General features: G+C 33.8%; 1 protein-coding gene across 6 annotated transcripts in view; it reads right to left on the bottom strand.

Moving 5' to 3' along the window:
* Window positions 1-20,522, bottom strand: part of LOC132727407 (spectrin alpha chain, non-erythrocytic 1-like) — a gene marked incomplete at its 5' end in the record, with an annotated part of 91,021 nt that overhangs the window by 29,256 nt on the left and 41,243 nt on the right. For 4 of the 6 annotated variants that reach the window (XM_060712875.1, XM_060712880.1, XM_060712876.1 and 1 more), the window contains 18 exon segments: window positions 285-380; window positions 747-1,265; window positions 1,673-2,083; window positions 2,539-2,802; window positions 3,682-3,759; window positions 4,133-4,423; window positions 5,939-6,121; window positions 6,314-6,542; window positions 7,032-7,150; window positions 8,603-8,689; window positions 9,168-9,359; window positions 11,025-11,057; window positions 11,849-12,004; window positions 12,665-12,755; window positions 13,253-13,347; window positions 13,789-13,893; window positions 14,188-14,337; window positions 14,758-14,974. In XM_060712875.1, coding sequence (XP_060568858.1) covers window positions 285-380; window positions 747-1,265; window positions 1,673-2,083; window positions 2,539-2,802; window positions 3,682-3,759; window positions 4,133-4,423; window positions 5,939-6,121; window positions 6,314-6,542; window positions 7,032-7,150; window positions 8,603-8,689; window positions 9,168-9,359; window positions 11,025-11,057; window positions 11,849-12,004; window positions 12,665-12,755; window positions 13,253-13,347; window positions 13,789-13,893; window positions 14,188-14,337; window positions 14,758-14,974 — 3,316 coding nt within the window. 6 annotated transcript variants of the gene reach the window in all.

Below are 20,522 nucleotides of genomic sequence, written 5' to 3'. Positions count from 1 at the left end.
GTAAAAATGTAAGATTATGTTAATATATAGTATATATCAATGTAAATATGTAGCATCCAAGTATAATATATGCAAAGCATTAATGAACTATTTTGTAAAATATAGTAAGTATACAGAATCAACTTACATATAGCATCATCGTAAATATATTAGCAAATTATTTGCATTCAAATGAAATTTACAGCATCATACAAAATTTTTTTACCAGTTTTACTGAACAATTGTAAAAGCTCCGATACTTATGTTCATTAAAAAAATAATTGTGCAATAAATATATAAATTACTTGAACTGAATCTTCATCCTTTCCAAAGTCTGGATTCGTTAATGATGGCATCTTTTCATTCATCCACAATTCAGCCTCTGTTACTTCTGAGTAGAACTGAAAAAAAATAGATATGATATAAAACTTATCGAGTTAAGCAAACTTCTATTCATTAAATACAAATTAACTTTGATAGGAACTGAAGGCACTTTAATCCTTTTAATCATGAAACTGGAAACAGCAATAATTAATAACAGGCCTTAAAGAATTTATATAGGGTCACTTGCCCTGCATGAGAATCTCACTCGCACTACCGGCCAAGTTTGATCAACATTTTTCTCGCCCGACACAAACTTTCACTTGCAAAATGCGTGTGGATGAGTGGATTTTACAAGGCCCAAGATTGTTTCAAAGTGGGATTCCTACAATTTCCATTCAGTCAACTAATCAAGTAAGAGGTAAGAATTTTTCAACAATGCTAACCTTCTGAGATTCAAGAGCATCCTGTAATTTAATCCTTCTAACAGACGACACTTCTTTCAACTGTTGTAATTGTAAATGTAATTCATCTAATCTCTTCTCAATTTCAGCCGAAGCAAAATGTTTACTTTTGATCATATGTTGCGCAGCATTCGCTACAGCATCTATTAAAGGTTCATGAGCCACTATTTCTGATTCTAAAGCCTGGTGCTTCTTTGACAAGTTTTGCACAGCCACTAAAGAATTTCCAAGGTCCGTTGATTCTGCGATTGGTTTCTTTTCTTGTATCCAAGACAACTCGTCCTCAACATCGCGATAAAACTGATACATAAGTAATGCTTCTTCAAGATTATCACGACGGATATTACTAGGCTCGTGCAATGAGTCATATCTGTCTTTGACCTCCTTAGCACGTGCCTGAAGTTCTTTGTTTAAGAAATGTTTTGCTTCTTTGAATTCCTGTGCTGCATCAGTAACATCTTGAACTTTTTCTTGACGCGTGTTAATGTCTACCTCTAGTAACTGCAATATAAATGTTAAATATAACCTCATTGTCAATGAAAATACTGGTATAATAAATAAACAATTTGGATACAACATCTTTATTAATATTCTTCTACTACAAACTTTATGAACATTTTCATTTCAAATACAATCAATGCTGTTAAAGAAATAAGAATTTTAAGTTTTCATGGTGGAGAACAAACATCAACCACTGATAACCTGTTTGTCACACTGAGACCTCTTCATGAGGACATTCTTATCATTTGAATATCATTTGTCATTCAAGTTCAAACATCAAAAATAGAAGTCACATTAAAATTGTCAAGCAAAAACCAATCATTAACTAAAATATAATCATGACAAATAAAGAAACAAAATCTCTATAACAGCACGTATTTCACTTAAAATGTAACTTCATATCATACCTGATGTTTCTTCAGAAGATTTTTAACTGACGACAAGTCTTTCCCATGATCCTCTGACATCAGCTGATTCTCAACTTCATCCATCCATGTTAATAGATCATCTACAATACGGTTAAACTGTAGTGCCTGGTATGCATCTGTTAATTTATCCTTCTTCTCAGAGCTTGCTGCTAACAATGCCTGCCAGCTCATCTCTGTCTCCTCCATTCGTTTCTTAATATCCTCCGACTGATAGTGGTCCTCGTCAACTAGACCTTGACCTTCCGCGATGACGGCATCAACTCTGTTACGATTGGCCATTACTTCAGCTTCAAATGCCTGGTGCTTCTGTAATTTAGCTTGTAGATTTGTTGGATCTCTGTATGATTCATCTGTGGCAATCTGAAGTTTTTCTGTAATCCATGTGGATACCTGCAAAACAGAAATATCATTGTTTTTTCCTGCACAATTGTTTGTATGCTTTTTTTTTTACTCTTTTTTTTGGTCATGTTTCCTCTACAAGAATCAACATAAAACACAGACAGTTTAGACAACATGCCACAAACTTACAAATCCGAGATCTTCTGAATTCATTACATGTCACTGAGCTCAACATAACGCTTTCCTGTTATTTTGTTTTAAAGAACTAATAATCAACAATAACAATTTATATTACTGATACTGCTCAGCATTTTGGAAAATAAGATACTAATCTTTTTTGACATTATTACACAAAATAATTCATAAATGAAAACATTTGCCATAATATTCTAGATTTATGTAACTGCAACTTGAACTTTCAGTACACAAACATTTTTCAGCAAAAATTATTGCAATATTTAACCTTCAATCAATATATCAACCTAACACACATTACTAATACACACCTCATATAGATTTCTCAAGAACAACTGGTAATTTTTGGAATCTCCCAGTTTTGTCTTCCTGGCAGATGAGGTTTCCTTCAGGCGTGTGTATCTGTCTTCAACAGCCTGTTTACGTTGTTTGATCTCGTCCCAGGCGTAGTGGTTCTGTGTCTCCAGCTTGGCAGCAAACTCCCTCACATCTTCTACCTGCTCTACTTGCTGCTCCATCAAGTTCTCAAACCTCTCGTGATTCTTCAATAACGCTTCAACACCATATAAGGAATTCTATAACAACAATAATGAAAGTTTTTGCTGAAAGCAATTTAATACTCTTTTTTTTTGTTGGGTTTTGGTGACATACCGATACAGTATAGGTCATATGGTGACATTGCCTTTCTGTACATTATTTCAGGCACCCAAGTAGAACCAACAACATTCCATAAACTAGCTGGATAGTTTCCTCACATGAAAGAATTCAAAGTCCCTGTCAGGATTGGAACCCACAGCGGTGAGGGGCAAGTGGTTTGAAGTTAGAAATCTTAACCACTCTGCAACTGACACCCCTTAATACTCTTTATAAACTTATTTCATTGTAAATCACTAATTCTCCAAACATCCTTTCAACATGACACATAACTAATATTTAACCTTCTGCTCAAACCAAAATGATACACCTCTTCCATCAGTATAGAGCCAGGCCAGCCTGCATATGTGCAGTTTGACCAGGCTCTATACTGTTGGTAGTTTAATATTTTAATTTTGATGTAGACCTCACTTAAACTTTGAAGGGATTCTTCTTAGTTCAAGCTAGGCAAATCCATTACAAATACTCAGCAGTTTAAAAGTGTTGTGTATTAAGTGAATAAGAAAAATAAATTGGATATCTTGTCATCAGAATTATTTTACATATGCAAGTATGAATTTTTCAGGTCAGGTGAAAGGTACATCTATTTAAATGGGAAAGGCTTTTGCAAGCCAAATGTACCTATGTACCTATTTTCCTTGAATATTAAAAGTATTCAAAGTTAGGAAATTATCAATCACCAAAACATCACCTGTTTGATTTTTTTTAATCCTGACCACCTGTTTAATGGGATCAATTTAATTTAATCAATTAAACAGAAAAGAACAGAAATTAAAGAGAAGAAAAGGACAGAAACTTACACCAAGGTCTTCATTGGTAAGGAAGGCTTCTTTACTGGCCAGCCATGCATCTGCTTGTTCAGCTTCAACTTGGAATTTCTACAAGACATTATCATCACAGTAAAAGTAAAATACAAAACCATGGTATGATTTCCAAATCCCAAATATTTTTTGTAACATAATATTTAAAATATATCTCCTTTCATACTATCAAGTGAAGATTCAATGTTCACTATGCATCATTACAGTAACTTTATCAAGCAAAGATTATGATGATGGTTCATAAATAGTTCCTTTGCTCTTAAACCTTTATACCTTCAAAACATATCAAAGGGTCGACTGCAAAACTGTTGTAAGTCTTTCTTTATTTCATATAAGTTTAGTTACTGCAGTTTTTGTGGTCAACCCTCAACACACTTCTAATATTGTAATATTTTAATCTGTATAATAAACAAATTATTTATGTAATCACCCTAAGTTCATGGCACTGCTGTAAAAGATGTTGGCGTTTATCCCATGCTGCACTCAACTGTATTTTCGTCTTGTTTAACTGACCGATCATACTCTGTATTTCCTCTAGCGCATAATGTTTCTCTTTAATTAAATTGTTGCCATGTTCTCGTATTGTAGCAAAGTGAGGTTTACGTCCATCAATCTCTGCCTTTCTCTCAGCGTGTAACTGTAACTGAGTCAAAGCCTCAGCAACATCCTTTCCAATCTCCCCGGAGTTCATCTTAGTGATCATATCATTGGACCAGGAAATCTGCAAAGATCAGGAGCAAATTTCCACAGGTCAGTTGACAAACATAAAAAAGTTTCACGTCATTATCATATAATTTGACCAGGTAGTTACTTTTACTATAATCATTGACTCAAATGTTTGAAAAAATATCAGTCAAAACAGTAAAAAATGCTACATAGCTTTTGAAGTTTCACTCAAAATTCATTTCAAAATTTTACAATGAAGTTTTAAAATTAACTAGAGGATGCTTTTGTAAAAAAGCGCATGTCTCCCCCACTGCTGAGAATAACTGTGAATGGAAACAGGACCCCAAAAACAATAGGGATCATCAGCTCTATAAGACCAATCATCCTATGAAGTTTGAGGGCTGTAGGTCAAAAGGAACTCTAGTTATCATCCGGAAACGAGAAATTGACCAACGGTCACTGTGACCTTGACCTTTGAACTACTGACCCCAAAAACAATAGGGATCATCTGCTCAATAAGACCATTCATCCTATGAAGTTTGAGAGCTGTAGGTCAAAAGGAACTCTAGTTATCGTCCGGAAACGAAGAATGGACGGACGGACTGACGGACGGACAGGGCAAAAACAATATGTCTCCCCCCAGTTTGAGGGTTGTAGGTCAAAAGGAACTCTAGTTATCATCCGGAAATGAGAAATTGACCAACGGTCGACCAACGGTCACTGTGACCTTGACCTTTGACCTACTGACCCCAAAAACAATAGGGATCATCTGCTCTATAAGACCAATCATCCTATGAAGTTTGAGGGCTGTAGGTCAAAAGGAACTCTAGTTATCATCCGGAAACGAGAAATTGACCAAAGGTCACTGTGACCTTGACCTTTGAACTACTGACCCCAAAAACAATAGGGATCATCTGCTCAATAAGACCAATCATCCTATGAAGTTTGAGGTCTGTAGGTCTAAAGGAACTCTAGTTATCATCCGGAAACGAGAAATTGACCAACGGTCAGTGTGACCTTGACCTTTGACCTACTGACCCCAAAAACAATAGGGATCATCAGCTCTATAAGACCAATCATCCTATGAAGTTTGAGGGCTGTAGGTCAAAAGGAACTCTAGTTATCATCCGGAAACGAGAAATTGACCAACGGTCACTGTGACCTTGACCTTTGAACTACTGACCCCAAAAACAATAGGGATCATCTGCTCAATAAGACCATTCATCCTATGAAGTTTGAGAGCTGTAGGTCAAAAGGAACTCTAGTTATCGTCCGGAAACGAAGAATGGACGGACGGACGGACTGACGGACGGACAGGGCAAAAACAATATGTCTCCCCCCGAGGTGGGGGAGACATAATTAATTCTGGTAGTTTTTTTTACCGATTCTGATGTTTTGTTTTAATATATCCAAATCAAACATCATTAATCACATTCACAAAGCTGTGACTTACTAAATGTCACTTATTTAAGTCTTTGTCAAACCATTTTATACATAAAAGTGTATATAAATATATACTGGTATTCAAACTTTTCTGTAATTTCTATTCATATTATTTTCAATCATTTACCAGTTCTCTAGCTTCAGATAAGAATTTCTGCAGTTCGTATGAGTCGGCAAGTTTTTTCTTTCTCTGATCGGCAAGTTCTTCTAGTTTCTCCCAGTTGTCGAGGGCCTCGTTCTGCTTGTCTGAGATATCACCAGCACGATCTGGGTACTTCTTACATAACTTGGCTGATAATGATTCAATTTTCTGTAAAATTAACAAAATTATTAATATTTTAAACTTTCTCTCTTTAGGGGTATTAAATTTCAATAACATTCATAATTCATCAAAATCATCAATATTTACAATACTTTAGATAGATGATAAATGTCTTAGCAAACACAAGAAAATTTGCAAACATTAATCATTAAGTATTCAGTGATTGTATATAAAGATTACCTCAAGCTGGTTCTGAAGAGCTGTCATATCTCTTTCAGTCTCCTCTTGTTTACGTTGTAACGACTGAACAGCCTCGAGATCTTTACCGAGGTCCTCCGATGACAGAAGTACCGTCTTTTCATTGATACGATCATCTATATCGTCAACATCTCTATTGAATGAGTGTACCTCTAGGGCAGCTGCCAAGTTCTGCTTGTAACCCTGTAATGCCCCTTGTAGATCCTTCCATCTAAACAGGGGAGATAAATATTATCATTAAACAGGGGAGATAAATATTATCATTATATTATTATAATTCATTTTGAAGTAAATTTGCATATTTCTGTTCATATAATCATTTGATAACCCTACTATCAGAGGAAAATATTCATAACAATGCTTCAGTGAAATCTTTTTTTCAATCTTAAACAGACTCTATGACAAGTCTGGTACAATACACTACAAAATAAGTAGTATGTGATATTTACAAGCAATTTTGACATCATCTGATGGGATGATGTAATGCCAATATCAACCCCACTGAACACAGCTTAATATATTCATTAGAAAGCAATTTTAATCCTAAAAACATGTTTTACCTCAATTTGTTTTGTCGTTTGACATAATATAAAATTTACATTTTTACTTTTCTCCGACTACATACTTGATTATATAAAGCCTTATATAATACCTACAATAAACAACTCATAGTCTTCAGTTATTACTTATATTTACTTACTTCTGATTCATACTATTGGATTTATCTTTGACTGCACTTGTGTCCGTTCGTCCCTGATGGATCAGCTTGTCAGCTAATGCATTGATACTGTTTATTCTCTTCTCATCTACAGTTATACCCTGATATCATACAAACAATCCAATTATAGGTAGGCCAGTTTGGCGAATGAATGGTATACAACATATTTTAAGGATTACGATCCCTAATGAATTGCTAAAATTAATGTCAACTAATTTCCACTGATATAGTAATAAAACTTGAAGTCTTTGCAACATTCTTCCTTATAGTACCTATTTTTAGCACATTTTTGTCATTGGACACAGTTTTCACCAATGAAACATCAATAATACGATCATTATTTTAACAACATCTGTCTCTTTACTTGTTATTGTAACTATACTGTGTCATTATATCATAGGGACACTTTTAAGGTTATAATTAAAGCATGCTTAAAAAAAAAAAGAGTACAGATGACACTGCATGCATTATACATGTAGCTATATTAAGTTTTCTCACATATGATATTTCAATATCCAGTTTTCAATTTAAATGAAACAATGGTCAAAGAAATTGTTAAACTGCCATATGAGCAAAGGATTTTGTTAATTGCATATTTTATGGTACAAGCATGAAACGTCAATATTGTTATTTTCGCTTTGTCATTTTAAGCTGCAAAGAACTGTTAAAATATATACTTAAGTAAAACTTTCAATATATAGTCCTGACTACAAAATGCAATTACAATTCATTCACAATTCTTAATAAAATAATTGAACATTTTCAAAATCAGAAATACACCTGTATAACTGACTGAAAACTTATATTTTAAATCCTAATTTGATAACTGGTTGATAATAAAATTAAACAAAAAAACTTCAGCTTGGCTAATTTTAATTGGTTTGCTTTTTAATGTCACACCAAATTTGACAACTTCAAGCTTTATTTGTACACGAAAGCCTTGGACTTCACAGCCCATTTTGTACCTTTTTAAGACAATGACACCCCTTTGTGTACTTTATTTTCAGATATTGGCCAGTACCTAGAACTACTTTCAAACTGTTACTGTATCTATGTCACAAAGTGATCTATTCTGTATCATATACATATTACTTTATCATGCAAAATAATCCCAGGGGGAAAAAGCATTAAAATGTTCATTTAAAATGGCATGATACCGATATACCTTCACTTTTTATACCTACCATGTGCTGCATGTCAAGAATAAATATATACAAAAATAATTTTTATGTTATTGTAATGCTGTAATGCTAATTATTTATACTATTATTAGACATTTTCCATTCTTACAGAAATAAAGATATGCAAATTAACATATCAAATAAATCATCTGCTCTTTAAAATTATCAAGATGATGAATTAATCCATCATGAATGTCCATACAGAAAATTACCATTCTTATCACAGTTGTCACATCTTATATACTTAAAATTCTAACATTGTCATCAAAATGATGAATCAAAATACATCAAATATGTATTTATTAGTAAGAAACTCTAGAGTTACTATACAAAGACCAGCAGTAATGTTTTATAAGATATTGTAATACTTACAGCCGACTCATGGTCGTTAGCTTTCTTCTGTAGTTCAACACAATGTTCATAATCTCTACCCAGATCTCCTGCATGTATCAATGCCTCCTATAATATATATAACAAAATCAATGTATTTATTTATAACTTAAACATATTCAACCAGTTAATTAAAATATGTTTTATTTTTGCAGAATTGTGAAAAAAGCAGAAGTTTATATGAACTAATCTTGAACCTTTAGTCTATTTCAAGTACTTATACATTTGGTGAGACCATTGTAGGGTTTGAACCCAACATCCCTGGCTTGAGAGGCAGATACTTTCACCATTATGATACCACTACCATATCTTGATTATGATTCCGGTAGAGCTTAAATCCATTATATCAGGGTTTTGAATCATTCAGCCAACTGTTTCAGTATCAATCATTTAAGAGTCGCTGACATTTAAGATGTAGACTTAGCAGAGTATCATGCCTAAATTTAAAAGCCAAGATTTATGTAAAGTTTTTATAAGTTTAAAACACAAAAAAATTATATTTAATCTAAAAACAAAAGAACACACAGACTGAAGATAATCAACTGACCTTTTCTCTGATCCAATCTTGTACCTTGTCCACCTGTTCGTTGAACTCTAGAATGTCCTTGACCTCTCCAAGACCTTTGCCTCTATTTTCAGATGCTTTAAGCAGATCATTCCATTTCGACATGAGTCGGGTCACAGTCTGGCGGATATCATCAGACGCTATGTGACGCTTCTGAACCAGATTCTCTCCAAGCTGTCAAATAGTAAAACATCACATTCAACAACATTTCAATCTTCAATATGATCATTATCTCCATACTTAACCTATAAGCATGTCAAGCTCCGACCTAATATAGGTATAAGTCAAGCTCAGATCTAATATAAATATATAAGTATTCCCATAAAAAATCTCTATGTTCTGCAAGACAAGAGCTAAATGCAAAAGATGAATATTTTATATGCAAACTAAAAATCTGTGCTTCAAGCAATTTTACAGAATAACATAATAATATAACACATTAATATACGAATAATTACAAAAATGTTTGGTTTTTTTTTCGGTTTTTTTCCCCATAAACTATTCAGGTTTAATGGTGAGATGACCTTGGGTACTAAATAACAGTCATGGAATCATGGACCCTTCAAAGAGCAAATTAACCAACGTTAAAAATTTTGTAAGACATAAATATCATTGGTAGAACTTTAACCAACAGTTGAGAGAAGAAAAAGATAAGCATTATTAGGCACAATGATACCCAGTTATGGAAAGATTAAAAAGATAACTGTGAATAATGGAGTTTGCGAAGTAATTGATAGTGGTAGGGACAAGGCAATATCTTACTAAAAAGGATATGATTGTGATACTAGATGATGTTTAAGTAATAATAATTCCTATTTTAATCAATTAAAAAATGTGACTTCTAATCAACTAAAATCATCTTGACAATTTATTTCTCTCTCAACCCTGTATATTATCAATTCATCATTACACAATATGTAAATTCTGAAAGGGGAGGGGGTATTTTACAAATTAGTAATAAAATTATGCAGAAGTTTCAGAATTAAAGAGATGGCCTAATAGCAATAGCTCATTCTCCCTAGCAACCACTACAAAATTAATGACACAATTAGCCATTCAAGTTGGCCAAAAAACATTGCATTGTTTATCCATATATTTATACTTACCAAGTTATTAATTAGGCCAATAAATAAAGCCTTTATGATGTAATTAGTTTCCTATGTTACCATTATAAAAGCAGACCAGTCCCAGTTTCATTGCAATTTAAAAGCATGCATTTTCAAAACAACACCTTTTTTTCATAGAGAGAAATAATATGTAAAATAAATATCACAATATTATTTGATGAAATATACATGTATGTAGGTCTATTTCTGATATGGAATGCGTGAGTTTTACTAGGTGCAATTCAACACTGAAAAACAAAAGCAAAAGTATTTGCCTACTGCATGTTTATCTTCGATCCTTGCATAAATTAATGAAATTGCATCTTTACAGGACACTATTTACATTGTTCCATTTCATGAATTCATAAAACAATTACATCATTACATAAAACAATTACATTGCATCATAACAGGTAAATATATCACTATAAATATTATTACATGAAACTAATAATACGATGTTAAACATGAAACACAATTAAATCCTTGCTAGGGACTTTTAGACAGAGAGGAAATTCTACGGGAATTGGTGATGATATTTCACTGAATATTAATAAGATAATTTGTGTTTTAACAATTTGAGCTTTATCAGATATAGCAGGTTAAAGGTTTAGAATAGGTAATGGTTTATTTATATAGGAGAGTAGTACATGCTATTAAAATGTTGCCAACATCCAAGACTTGCATAAACCATTACAACTACATTATCTACATCAACAGTCCAATAACTTACAGGCTGTTTAAGTGATCTTAGCTTGTCACCCATCTGATACACAAACATAAAATATCAATTATTCATTTTGTAGCTTTCATTCTTAATTTGATTCATTATTATATATTGTATATTTTTGATATAGGACAATAAGTCCAACATATATTTAACAGGCATGAGTCAACTTTCCAGTCAAGAGACAACTTTCAGTTATGAGGCAACTTTCCAGGCATGAGGCAAATTTCCAGTCATGAGCCAAATTTCCAGTCATAAGGCAAATTTCCAGCCATGAGGAAACTTTCCAGTCAAGAGACAACTTTCAGTCACGAGGCAAATTTCCAGCCATGAGGCAACTTTCCAGTCAAGAGACAACTTTCCAGTCATAAGGCAACTTTCCATTTACTACTGGTAGACTAATATCCCCTTTTCTCATACACAGCAACTGTGTAGAATCACTGATCTTCCCCATTCTTCACATAAATTTTCTACGATCTTTCTTGTTTAAATGTCTAATCTAATACATAATGTAAGTTTTATAATTTCAATATTATTTGCCTTTTTTTCACAACAAATTTACTTCCACCTTGCCCTATTCTATGCTATTCATTTACAAAAGTGGACAACAAATTTGTATACATGAATAAAACACTAACCAGAACAGGAATATGAATATGCCACCAGAACATAAAGACCATCAAAATGAATAGATTCCATGAAGTTTCAATCATAAAATCCCTTTAACTTGAAAAGAAATATTAAGTTTTGCCCTCATTCCTTATTATGGATAACTGAATCAAAATGTCACTGGCATAATTTTAATTTTAAGAAAATAGCATCAGACATACCTGTTTAATTTTGTCAATGCGGTCTGTATTGGCAACAATTTCTGCCTCGAAAGCCTGATGTTTCTGTAATTTCCTCATTTTACCCTGTAAGTCGGAGACTTCTTTAAAGTTATCTTCATTTGCTACCTTCAATTTATCATCTATCCAACCTTCCGCCTGAAAATCAAGATAAACAAATTCTAAACTAGATAAATAACACAACATCATATATTCAGTCATTCCATGCCTGAGTTAAGTTCAATAAATATATCCTGAAAGTTTTTTTTTTAATTTTTTTTTTGCGAGCATAGTCCATAAATTTGTTGGAAAAGTGTGCAAATTGTCAATGACATTCAGTGTGAGTTTGTTTCATCAAAATATTACAAACTTCACAATTCTGACCGATTTTCTCTGCTATTGTGTAAGCAGACTTTGTTTAAATAGCTTATTTTTCAACAGAAAATGTCCCTTGAGTTTTCAGCAGGCAACTTTAAAAGTTATCAATTCTGTTTCAACTGTGTTTTAAGCTGTAGCTGTTAAAATGTCCTGCTTATGCATGGCCACATAACAGGTGCTCTCTAAATCTTTCAATTAATGGAAATGAACTGCACAGAATTGCAAGAGGAAGATGAAATCTACTGTAAACCTGACTTTTGGCCAAGTCCGAGCACATAACAGGTGCTCTCTCCCTTAATGGAAATGAATTGCACATATTTGCAAGTGTAAGATAAAATCTACCATTGGCCATGTCTGAACAGGGTCTGGATTTCAGAGTTATATCGTATATTGTACAACTCTGCCATATTAATAACTGCTGCATCATAATAAGTTCCTTACCTCCATGACATCTCTACAAAACTGTGCATATAAAAGTGAATCTGCCAAGTTTCGTTTCCTTTGACCGCTGAGGTCACGTACTTGACCTTGCCTAAATTACAACAATGAAAATTCTTTATTAAAATGGCAAGAAAATTTGACACATAAAAGTAAAGAAAGAATTTATATAAGAATCTGTTGCTACTTATAAGGTTACAAAATGTACTGATGTAATCATTAAATCTGAGGGGCATATCAATATTTCAATGAATTGTCTGATCTTAAGAAACTATTACATGTATTATCTACACCACTTATACTATCTTCAAGATTTTAACCCTTACCACACTAAATATCATAAACGGACTTGTCCATATTTCAATCTGGACAAAACCATTATCATTTTAGGGAAAATTTTTAATATGTATTGATTGAAAAGTAAACAGTGCAGACCATGATCAAATGGCACATATGTGACTACTGACCTTGGTCTGCACTGGTAGCATGGGTAGATTCAGTTGTAGCTATCAGGCTTACAGTTAAGCACATACAAATGAATTATCTGCTTTATTTATATACTTGTATATTTAGTTGAAAGTAGTAGATTACCTTGACACAATGCTTTCAAGAGTTTGTTCCACCTTTGGAGCCTCGAAATGTTTGGCTGCCATCAGCTGTGTTCCATGTTCTTTTATAGCCTCCAGCTGAAATGTACATAACACAACAGTAATATTACTTCTTTTATATTTCATTATACTGATTTTTCTCTTCTCTGTTTTATTAGATTTCTGTTCTATCACATGACTTGAAGATCATAATTCTTGCAACAATCTAGCTTTAGCTGGCACTGGAAGACTCTTAAGTTAACCCTACATGCATTATTGCAGGCTAAAAGTTTGCACTGGTACCAATCTGCCTATTTTCAAGCTGACTGCTCACAAATTAATAAACATCTCAGAATCTATATGCTATATAACTTGAATTTACTTTATCAAATTTTCACGAATTTGACAAGAATATTCAAATAATCAATTGAATTATGCCATTTAAAACAAAGAGCTTTAATACAATCAATCAAGGGCCTTTAAATTTAAAGAAAAAAAGATTGCATTTGTATGCTACACTGTTATATTGTAAAATTTTACCTTCTCTTCTTGATGTGTCAGCTTATTTTCAAAAGCTTCATGTTTTCTGATGAGTATGTCTACTTGATCTTCAGCTGTCCCGAAATCTGTGCTGCTCAAATATGCCTGTAATATAGAATACTGCTTTACAACATGTGATTCAAAAATATTGTGATTTTTATATATAGTAAATTTCTGAAAGGAATTCTTGTACAGTAATAATAACAAACATGTCTTACAATTTATACTTCAATTTAAAGTTTATAATATATGAATAGAGGAGATATCATTTTACAGACTAAGCCACTCGAGCAAGAATTTACTGACCCTGATGCGAGGAATTTTAAGAAATTTTACCACTCAGCTATGGAGGCCCCTTTGCAGCCATTTATAACAAACTTATACGACTACAAGACTAACCTCCTGAGAAGAGCAAGTATTATCAAGCTGTTGAGCATCTCTCAAGAAGATATGGAAGTCATATAGTTGATCATGGTAATCTTTCGTGTTAGCCCAGGTCTTGTTTAACTTCTCCTGTGCTTCTTTAACCTGTGCTACCTTCTCCTGAATCTGGGAAACAAACAATAATAATTACTATCAACTTGAATTACGTTATGAAAAAAGAAATAAAGACTATTTCATCTTACAAAATATCACTATATTGCAAATTTGTGTAAGTTCTTTTAATCAAATGGACAATACTTAATACTGAAATATAGTAAACATTTACATCTTTATAAAACAATCAAAATCCGATAAACTTGGTATTGGATTTTATTGTACCACTCAACAAAATTTTAGACAATTATATGTATATGTAGGCAAAAGTAGACATTTGCAGCAATGAGCACAATGGTTAACTTATATACTGTTTTACTAAAATAACACAGAAGAAAAATAGACTTATTTATTAATTACATACTGAATTGCACATAATGCATTTATCGACCAAAATACTATGAAATGAAATTTAATATTATATATATGTACCTCTTCCTTGGCATAGTGATCATTTTCCACCATGTCCTCGCCTGTTCTAATGACAGTGTTGAATGTATCCTGCCTAGTTTCTATCTCTGCACGGAGCTCTTCGTGCCTGGTTCGTACAAGATCCACGCTGTTTACATCACGTACAGGCTTATCAGCTGTCATTTCTCTCTCTATCTCATTCGACCAACTGATCAGATCACGTACATCTGAATTAAACCTGGAAGGGAGAAAAAAAAAGATAATCATATAAATGCTTATTCCTTTAGTCGCTGCAATAATGCTTATGCCATAACATGGGTCCTTGACATCAGTCAAGGACTAAATCAGCCGCTATATTTGTGCAGTCTGACCCGACTTTATGGTGCTGGCTGCTCTATTCATTGAATTTTAAGGAACTTTCAGTATCAATTTAAACTCAAAGAAGACAAGAACCGGTTGAACCAGGTGATGCTCCCCGAGAAGGTTCTGGACACAGGAAAGTATAAAAAAAATGAACAAAGGGCAAAAAGTCCAAAATTAGGCAAGGCGGAGTTATGTTTTTTTGCACTGCAATTCTATTCAATGAGATCTATCTATCTATAAAGTTTCCTGATGATACCAGAGTTATGTCCCGGGTAAAATTCAAAGTGTAAAAATGAACAAAGGGCAATAACTCCAAAATAAGACCAGGCTTTGTATAGGTTCTTTAAGCATTGCAGTTCTATCCAATTATATTTAGCTACCTATAAAGTTTCATGCTGATATCTCTAATAGTTTTAAAGTTATGTCCCGGACAAAAGTCAAAAAGTAAAAATAAACAAAGGGCAATAACTTCAAAATAAGGTAAGGCAGAGTAATGGTTCTTAAGCACTGCACTTCTACCCAATGAGACCTATCTATCTACAAAGTTTCATGTTGATATCTCTTATAATTTTAGAGTAATGTCCCGGACAAAGTTCAAAGTGTCACAATGAACAAAGGGCAATAACTCCAAAAGTAGGCAAGACAGTGTTACAGTTCTTGTGCACTGCAAACCTACTTAATGAGATCTATCTACCTACAAAGTTTCATGTTGATACCTCTTATAGTTTAAGAGTTATGTCCTGGACAAAGTTCAAAGTGTGAAAATAAACAAGAGGGCCATGATGGCCCTAGATCGCTCACCTGACTTATCAAACTCATCCAAACAATTACCTAGACAAGCATTCTGACCAAGTCTCATGACAGGTGAGTCAAAAATGTGACCACTACAGTGTTAACAAGGATTATCCATATTTGAGCAGTGCGACCTAGTTTTTTACCAAGGTGACACATATTCAAACTTGACCTAGAAATCATCAAAACAAACTTTCAGACCAATTTCCAGGATACTTGGATCAAAACAGTAGCAACTAGAGTGTTAACAAGATTTCTCTATTTTTTGCTCCTGTGACCTAGTTTCACATGCGATTTCGAACTCATCCAAGCAATTACCTAGACAAGCATCCTGACCAAGTTTGATGATAATTGAGTCGAAAATGTGACCACTAGAATGTTAACAAGGTTTTTCCATATTTGGGCGGTGTGACCTAGTTTTTCATCCAAGATGACCCATGTTCGATCTTGACTTAGAAATCATCAAAACAAACTTTCAGACCAATTAACAGAATATTTGGATCACAACAGTAGCCACTAGACTGTTAACATGATTTTTCTATTTTTAGCTCCTGTGACCTAGTTTTTCATCCGAGATGACCCATGTTCGATTTATTCCCAGCAATGACATAGACAAGTTTCCTGACCAAGTTTGATGACAATTGAGTCAAAATTGTGACCACTAGAGTGTTAACAAGGTTTTTCTATTTTTAGCTCCTGTGACCTAGTTTTTCATCCGAGATGACCCATGTTCGAACTCATCCGAGCTATCATCTAGACAAGCATCTTGACCAAGTTTGATGATGATTGATGCAAAAATGTGACCGCTAGAGTGTTAAGGTTTTTCTATTTTTAGCTCTGGTGACCTACTTTTTCATCCGAGATGACCCATGTTCGAACTCATCCGAGCTATCACCTAGACAAGCATCTTGACCAAGTTTGATGATGATTGATGCAAAAATGTGACCGCTAGAGTGTTAACAAGGTTTTTCTATTTTTAGCTCCAGTGACCTACTTTTTCATCCGAGATGACCCATGTTTGAACTCATCCAAGCTATCAACTAGATAAGCATCCTGACCAAGTTTGATGATGATTGATGCAAAAATGTGACCGCTAGAGTGTTAACAAGGTTTTTCTATTTTTAGCTCCGGTGACCTAGTTTTTCATCCGAGATGACCCATGTTCAAACTCATCCGAGCTATCAACTAGATAAGCATCCTGACCAAGTTTGATGATGATTGATGCAAAAATGTGACCGCTAGAGTGTTAACAAGGTTTTTCTATTTTTAGCTCCGGTGACCTACTTTTTCATCCGAGATGACCCATGTTCGAACTCATCTGAGCTATCACCTAGACAAACATCCTGACCAAGTTTGATGATGATTGAGGCAAAAATGTGACCTCTAGAGTGTTAACAAGGTTTTTCTATTTTTAGCTCTTGTGACCTAGTTTCTTATCCGAGATGACCCATGTTCGAACTCATCCGAGCTATCAACTAGATAAGCATCCTGACCAAGTTTGATGATGATTGAGGCAAAAATGTGAACGGACGGATGACGGACGGACGACGAACGACGGACAATCATCGATCCTAAAAGCTCACCCTGAGCATGCTCAGGTGAGCTAAAAAGGGGGATAATTCAAAAATTAGGCAAGGCAGAGTTACGGTTCTTGTGCACTGCACACCTACTCAATGAGATCTATCTACCTACAAAGTTTCATGTTGATACCTCTTATACTTTTAGAGTTATGTCCCGGACAAAGTTCAAAGTGTAAAATAAACAAAGGGGAATAATTCAAAAATTAGGTAAGGCAGAGTTCTGGTTCTTGTGCGCTGCACACCTACTCAATGAGATCTATCTACCGACAAAGTTTCATGTTGATACCTCTTATACTTTGAGAGTTATGTCCTGGACAAAGTTCAAAGTGTAAAAATAAACAAAGGGGAATAATTCAAAAATAAGGCAAGGCAGAGTTACGGTTCTTGTGCACTGCACACCTACTCAATGAGATCTATCTACCTACAAAGTTTCATGTTGATACCTCTTGTTGTTTCAAAGTTATGTCCCGGACAAGAAAAGGGGACGGACGGAAGGACGGAAAGACGGACGGACAAGGCGGCGACTATATGCTCCCCCGAAATTTTTCGGGGAGCATAAAAAATGATTCCATTGTATTTATTCAACACAATAGATAATGAAATCATTCATCCAACTACAAAATATCTATACAATGATAGTGTATGTTATTCTATGAATTCATACTTATCACTCATTCAAATTGCTTTCTATTGGAGACTAAGTGACAGAAATAAAACAAGCAACATTCTGAAGGGCCATTGGCCATTCACCTAGGTTCCTATTTTAAGTAAATTTGTTGAAAAAGATCTTTAAAAGTGATCACAGGAAACAGTTTTTATGTACAGACAGACGGACTGAAGGACACTCTAAAGTTATTTTTTAAACATCCCTGTTATCAAAATATAACATTTTTAAAATCCTATCATGATTGAAGAAGTTGGAGTAAAAATTACCAATTTCTCAAAAAAAAATCTAAGTTCAAAAGGGGCATAATTCTGGAAATAGTCTTGCTAGAGTATTGAACACTCACAAATGTTGAGTGATAATAACAAACATTTATATGAAGTTTGAAGTAGATACATTCAGAAAAAGAAGTTATTAAAAAAACAATGTTTTTTTTCATGAAAATTTTAAGTTCAAGGGAGGTAATTCTGATAAATTTTGTGCTAGAGTTGTAAACCTTGTCACATATGATGCGGTTGATGACAAGCAATTTATATTTAAAGTTTGAAGAAAATACCTTTAGAAATAAAGAACTTATAGTGAAACAAGATTGCATTTGAGAAAAATGCTATGCCACCGCATTAATACAATACTATATAGTAGTGTAGGAACAGATTTTTTTTTTGTTTCTATACAATTTTGAAGATTGCCATAATGCATAGATCCCTGACCTTATAAATAATCTAATTCTTATTATCAGATTAGTGGTTAAATCTGTTGTTAATTTAAAAAGGATCAGAGTAGGAATATATCAATGCACGCGAGTCTAGTGAATTTGGTGGTGAAGGTCATATTTCACACATCCTAAATTTCATGACTACATCAAAGGACAATACAGTAAGACACTTTGTCAAAATCTAGGTCAGCTGAAATCAAAGTTCACTTTACATCTTAATCTCACAGTGCACAATTTTGGTTCAAATTTCATAGCTGTACATCAAAGGACAAGAAAGTAGGTCACATCATCAAAATCTAGGTCACCTGATATCAAAGTTCAATTTTACAACTAAAACTGTGCACATGGTCAAAATTTCATTGCTGTACATCAAAGGACAAGAAAAGAGGTCACTGTCCCCTTGGGCAAGGCCAAATTTTGGACCCAAGGGTTTAATTCAAAACAATCTTGATACAGGTCCACCAAACAACATTTCAAGTCAAATATCTAAGCTGTAGCTTTCTCCCATTCAGAAAACATTTGTTTTATTTTCTGCTTTTACTATGTGTACATAATGAGAATCACTGCCCCCGGGCAGGGCCAATTTTGACACCAGGGGAAAAATTTGAACACCTTTGGTAGAGGACCTATAGATGATATTATATAGCAAACATCAAAGCTCTATGTCTTGTACCTTCAGACAAAAATATTTTTTGTTTTTTTACTATATGTACATAATGAAAATCAATGACCGCCGGGGCGGAACCAATTTTCACCCCATGGCTATAATTTGAACAATCTTGGTAAAGGTTCACTTCGCAAAGTCTCATGCCATATATTTAACCTCTAGCCTATGTCAATTCAAAGAAGATTTTTCAATTCAGAGAAGAAAATTTTTCAAGTTTTTATTTTATACATATAAGGAAAACTATCGCCTCTGGAGCAGGGCAATTTTAACACTAGGGGCATAATTAGAACAACTTTTGTAGAGGACCCATAGATGATATTATATACCAAATATCAAAGCTCTAAGCCTTGTACCTTTAGACAAGAAGATTTTAGAATTTTTTACTATATGTACATAGTGAAAATCAATGACCCCTGGGGATGGGGCCAATTTTGACCCCAGGGCTATAATTTGTAAAATCTTGCTAGAGGTTCACTACACAATGTTTCATGCAAAATATCTTAACTAGATAGCATTTGTAAATGAAGAGAAGATGATTTTTTAAGTTATTACTATATACATATAAGGAAAACCTATGGCCCCCTGGGCGGGGCTAATTTTGACACTAGAGACAAAATTTGAACAACTTTGGTAGAGTACCTATAGATGATATCATTTAACAAATATTATAGCTCTAAGCCTTGAAACTTCAGATAATAAGATTTTTTGATTTTTTTACTATTATGTATATATTGAAAATCAATGACCTCCGTGGCGCGGGCAATTTTGACCCCAGGGCTATAATTTGAACAATCTTGCAAGAAGTTCACTTCTCAATGTTTCATGCAAAATATCTCACCTTTAGCATTTGTCAATTGCTATAAGAATTGTTTTTAAAGTTTTAAAATATTAAGTTTTTACTATATACATATAAGGAAAACCAATGACCCCCGGGGCGGGGCAGATTTTGACCCCAGGGCTATAATTTGAACAATCTGGGTAGAGGTCTACCAGACAATGCCTTAT

This window comes from Ruditapes philippinarum, unplaced genomic scaffold (genome assembly GCF_026571515.1).
Source record: "Ruditapes philippinarum isolate M1 unplaced genomic scaffold, ASM2657151v2 ctg86_1_1_1_1, whole genome shotgun sequence".
NCBI lineage: Eukaryota > Metazoa > Mollusca > Bivalvia > Venerida > Veneridae > Ruditapes > Ruditapes philippinarum.
The sequence above is the reverse complement of the archived record's forward strand: the minus strand, read 5'-3'. Positions and strand labels throughout refer to the sequence as shown.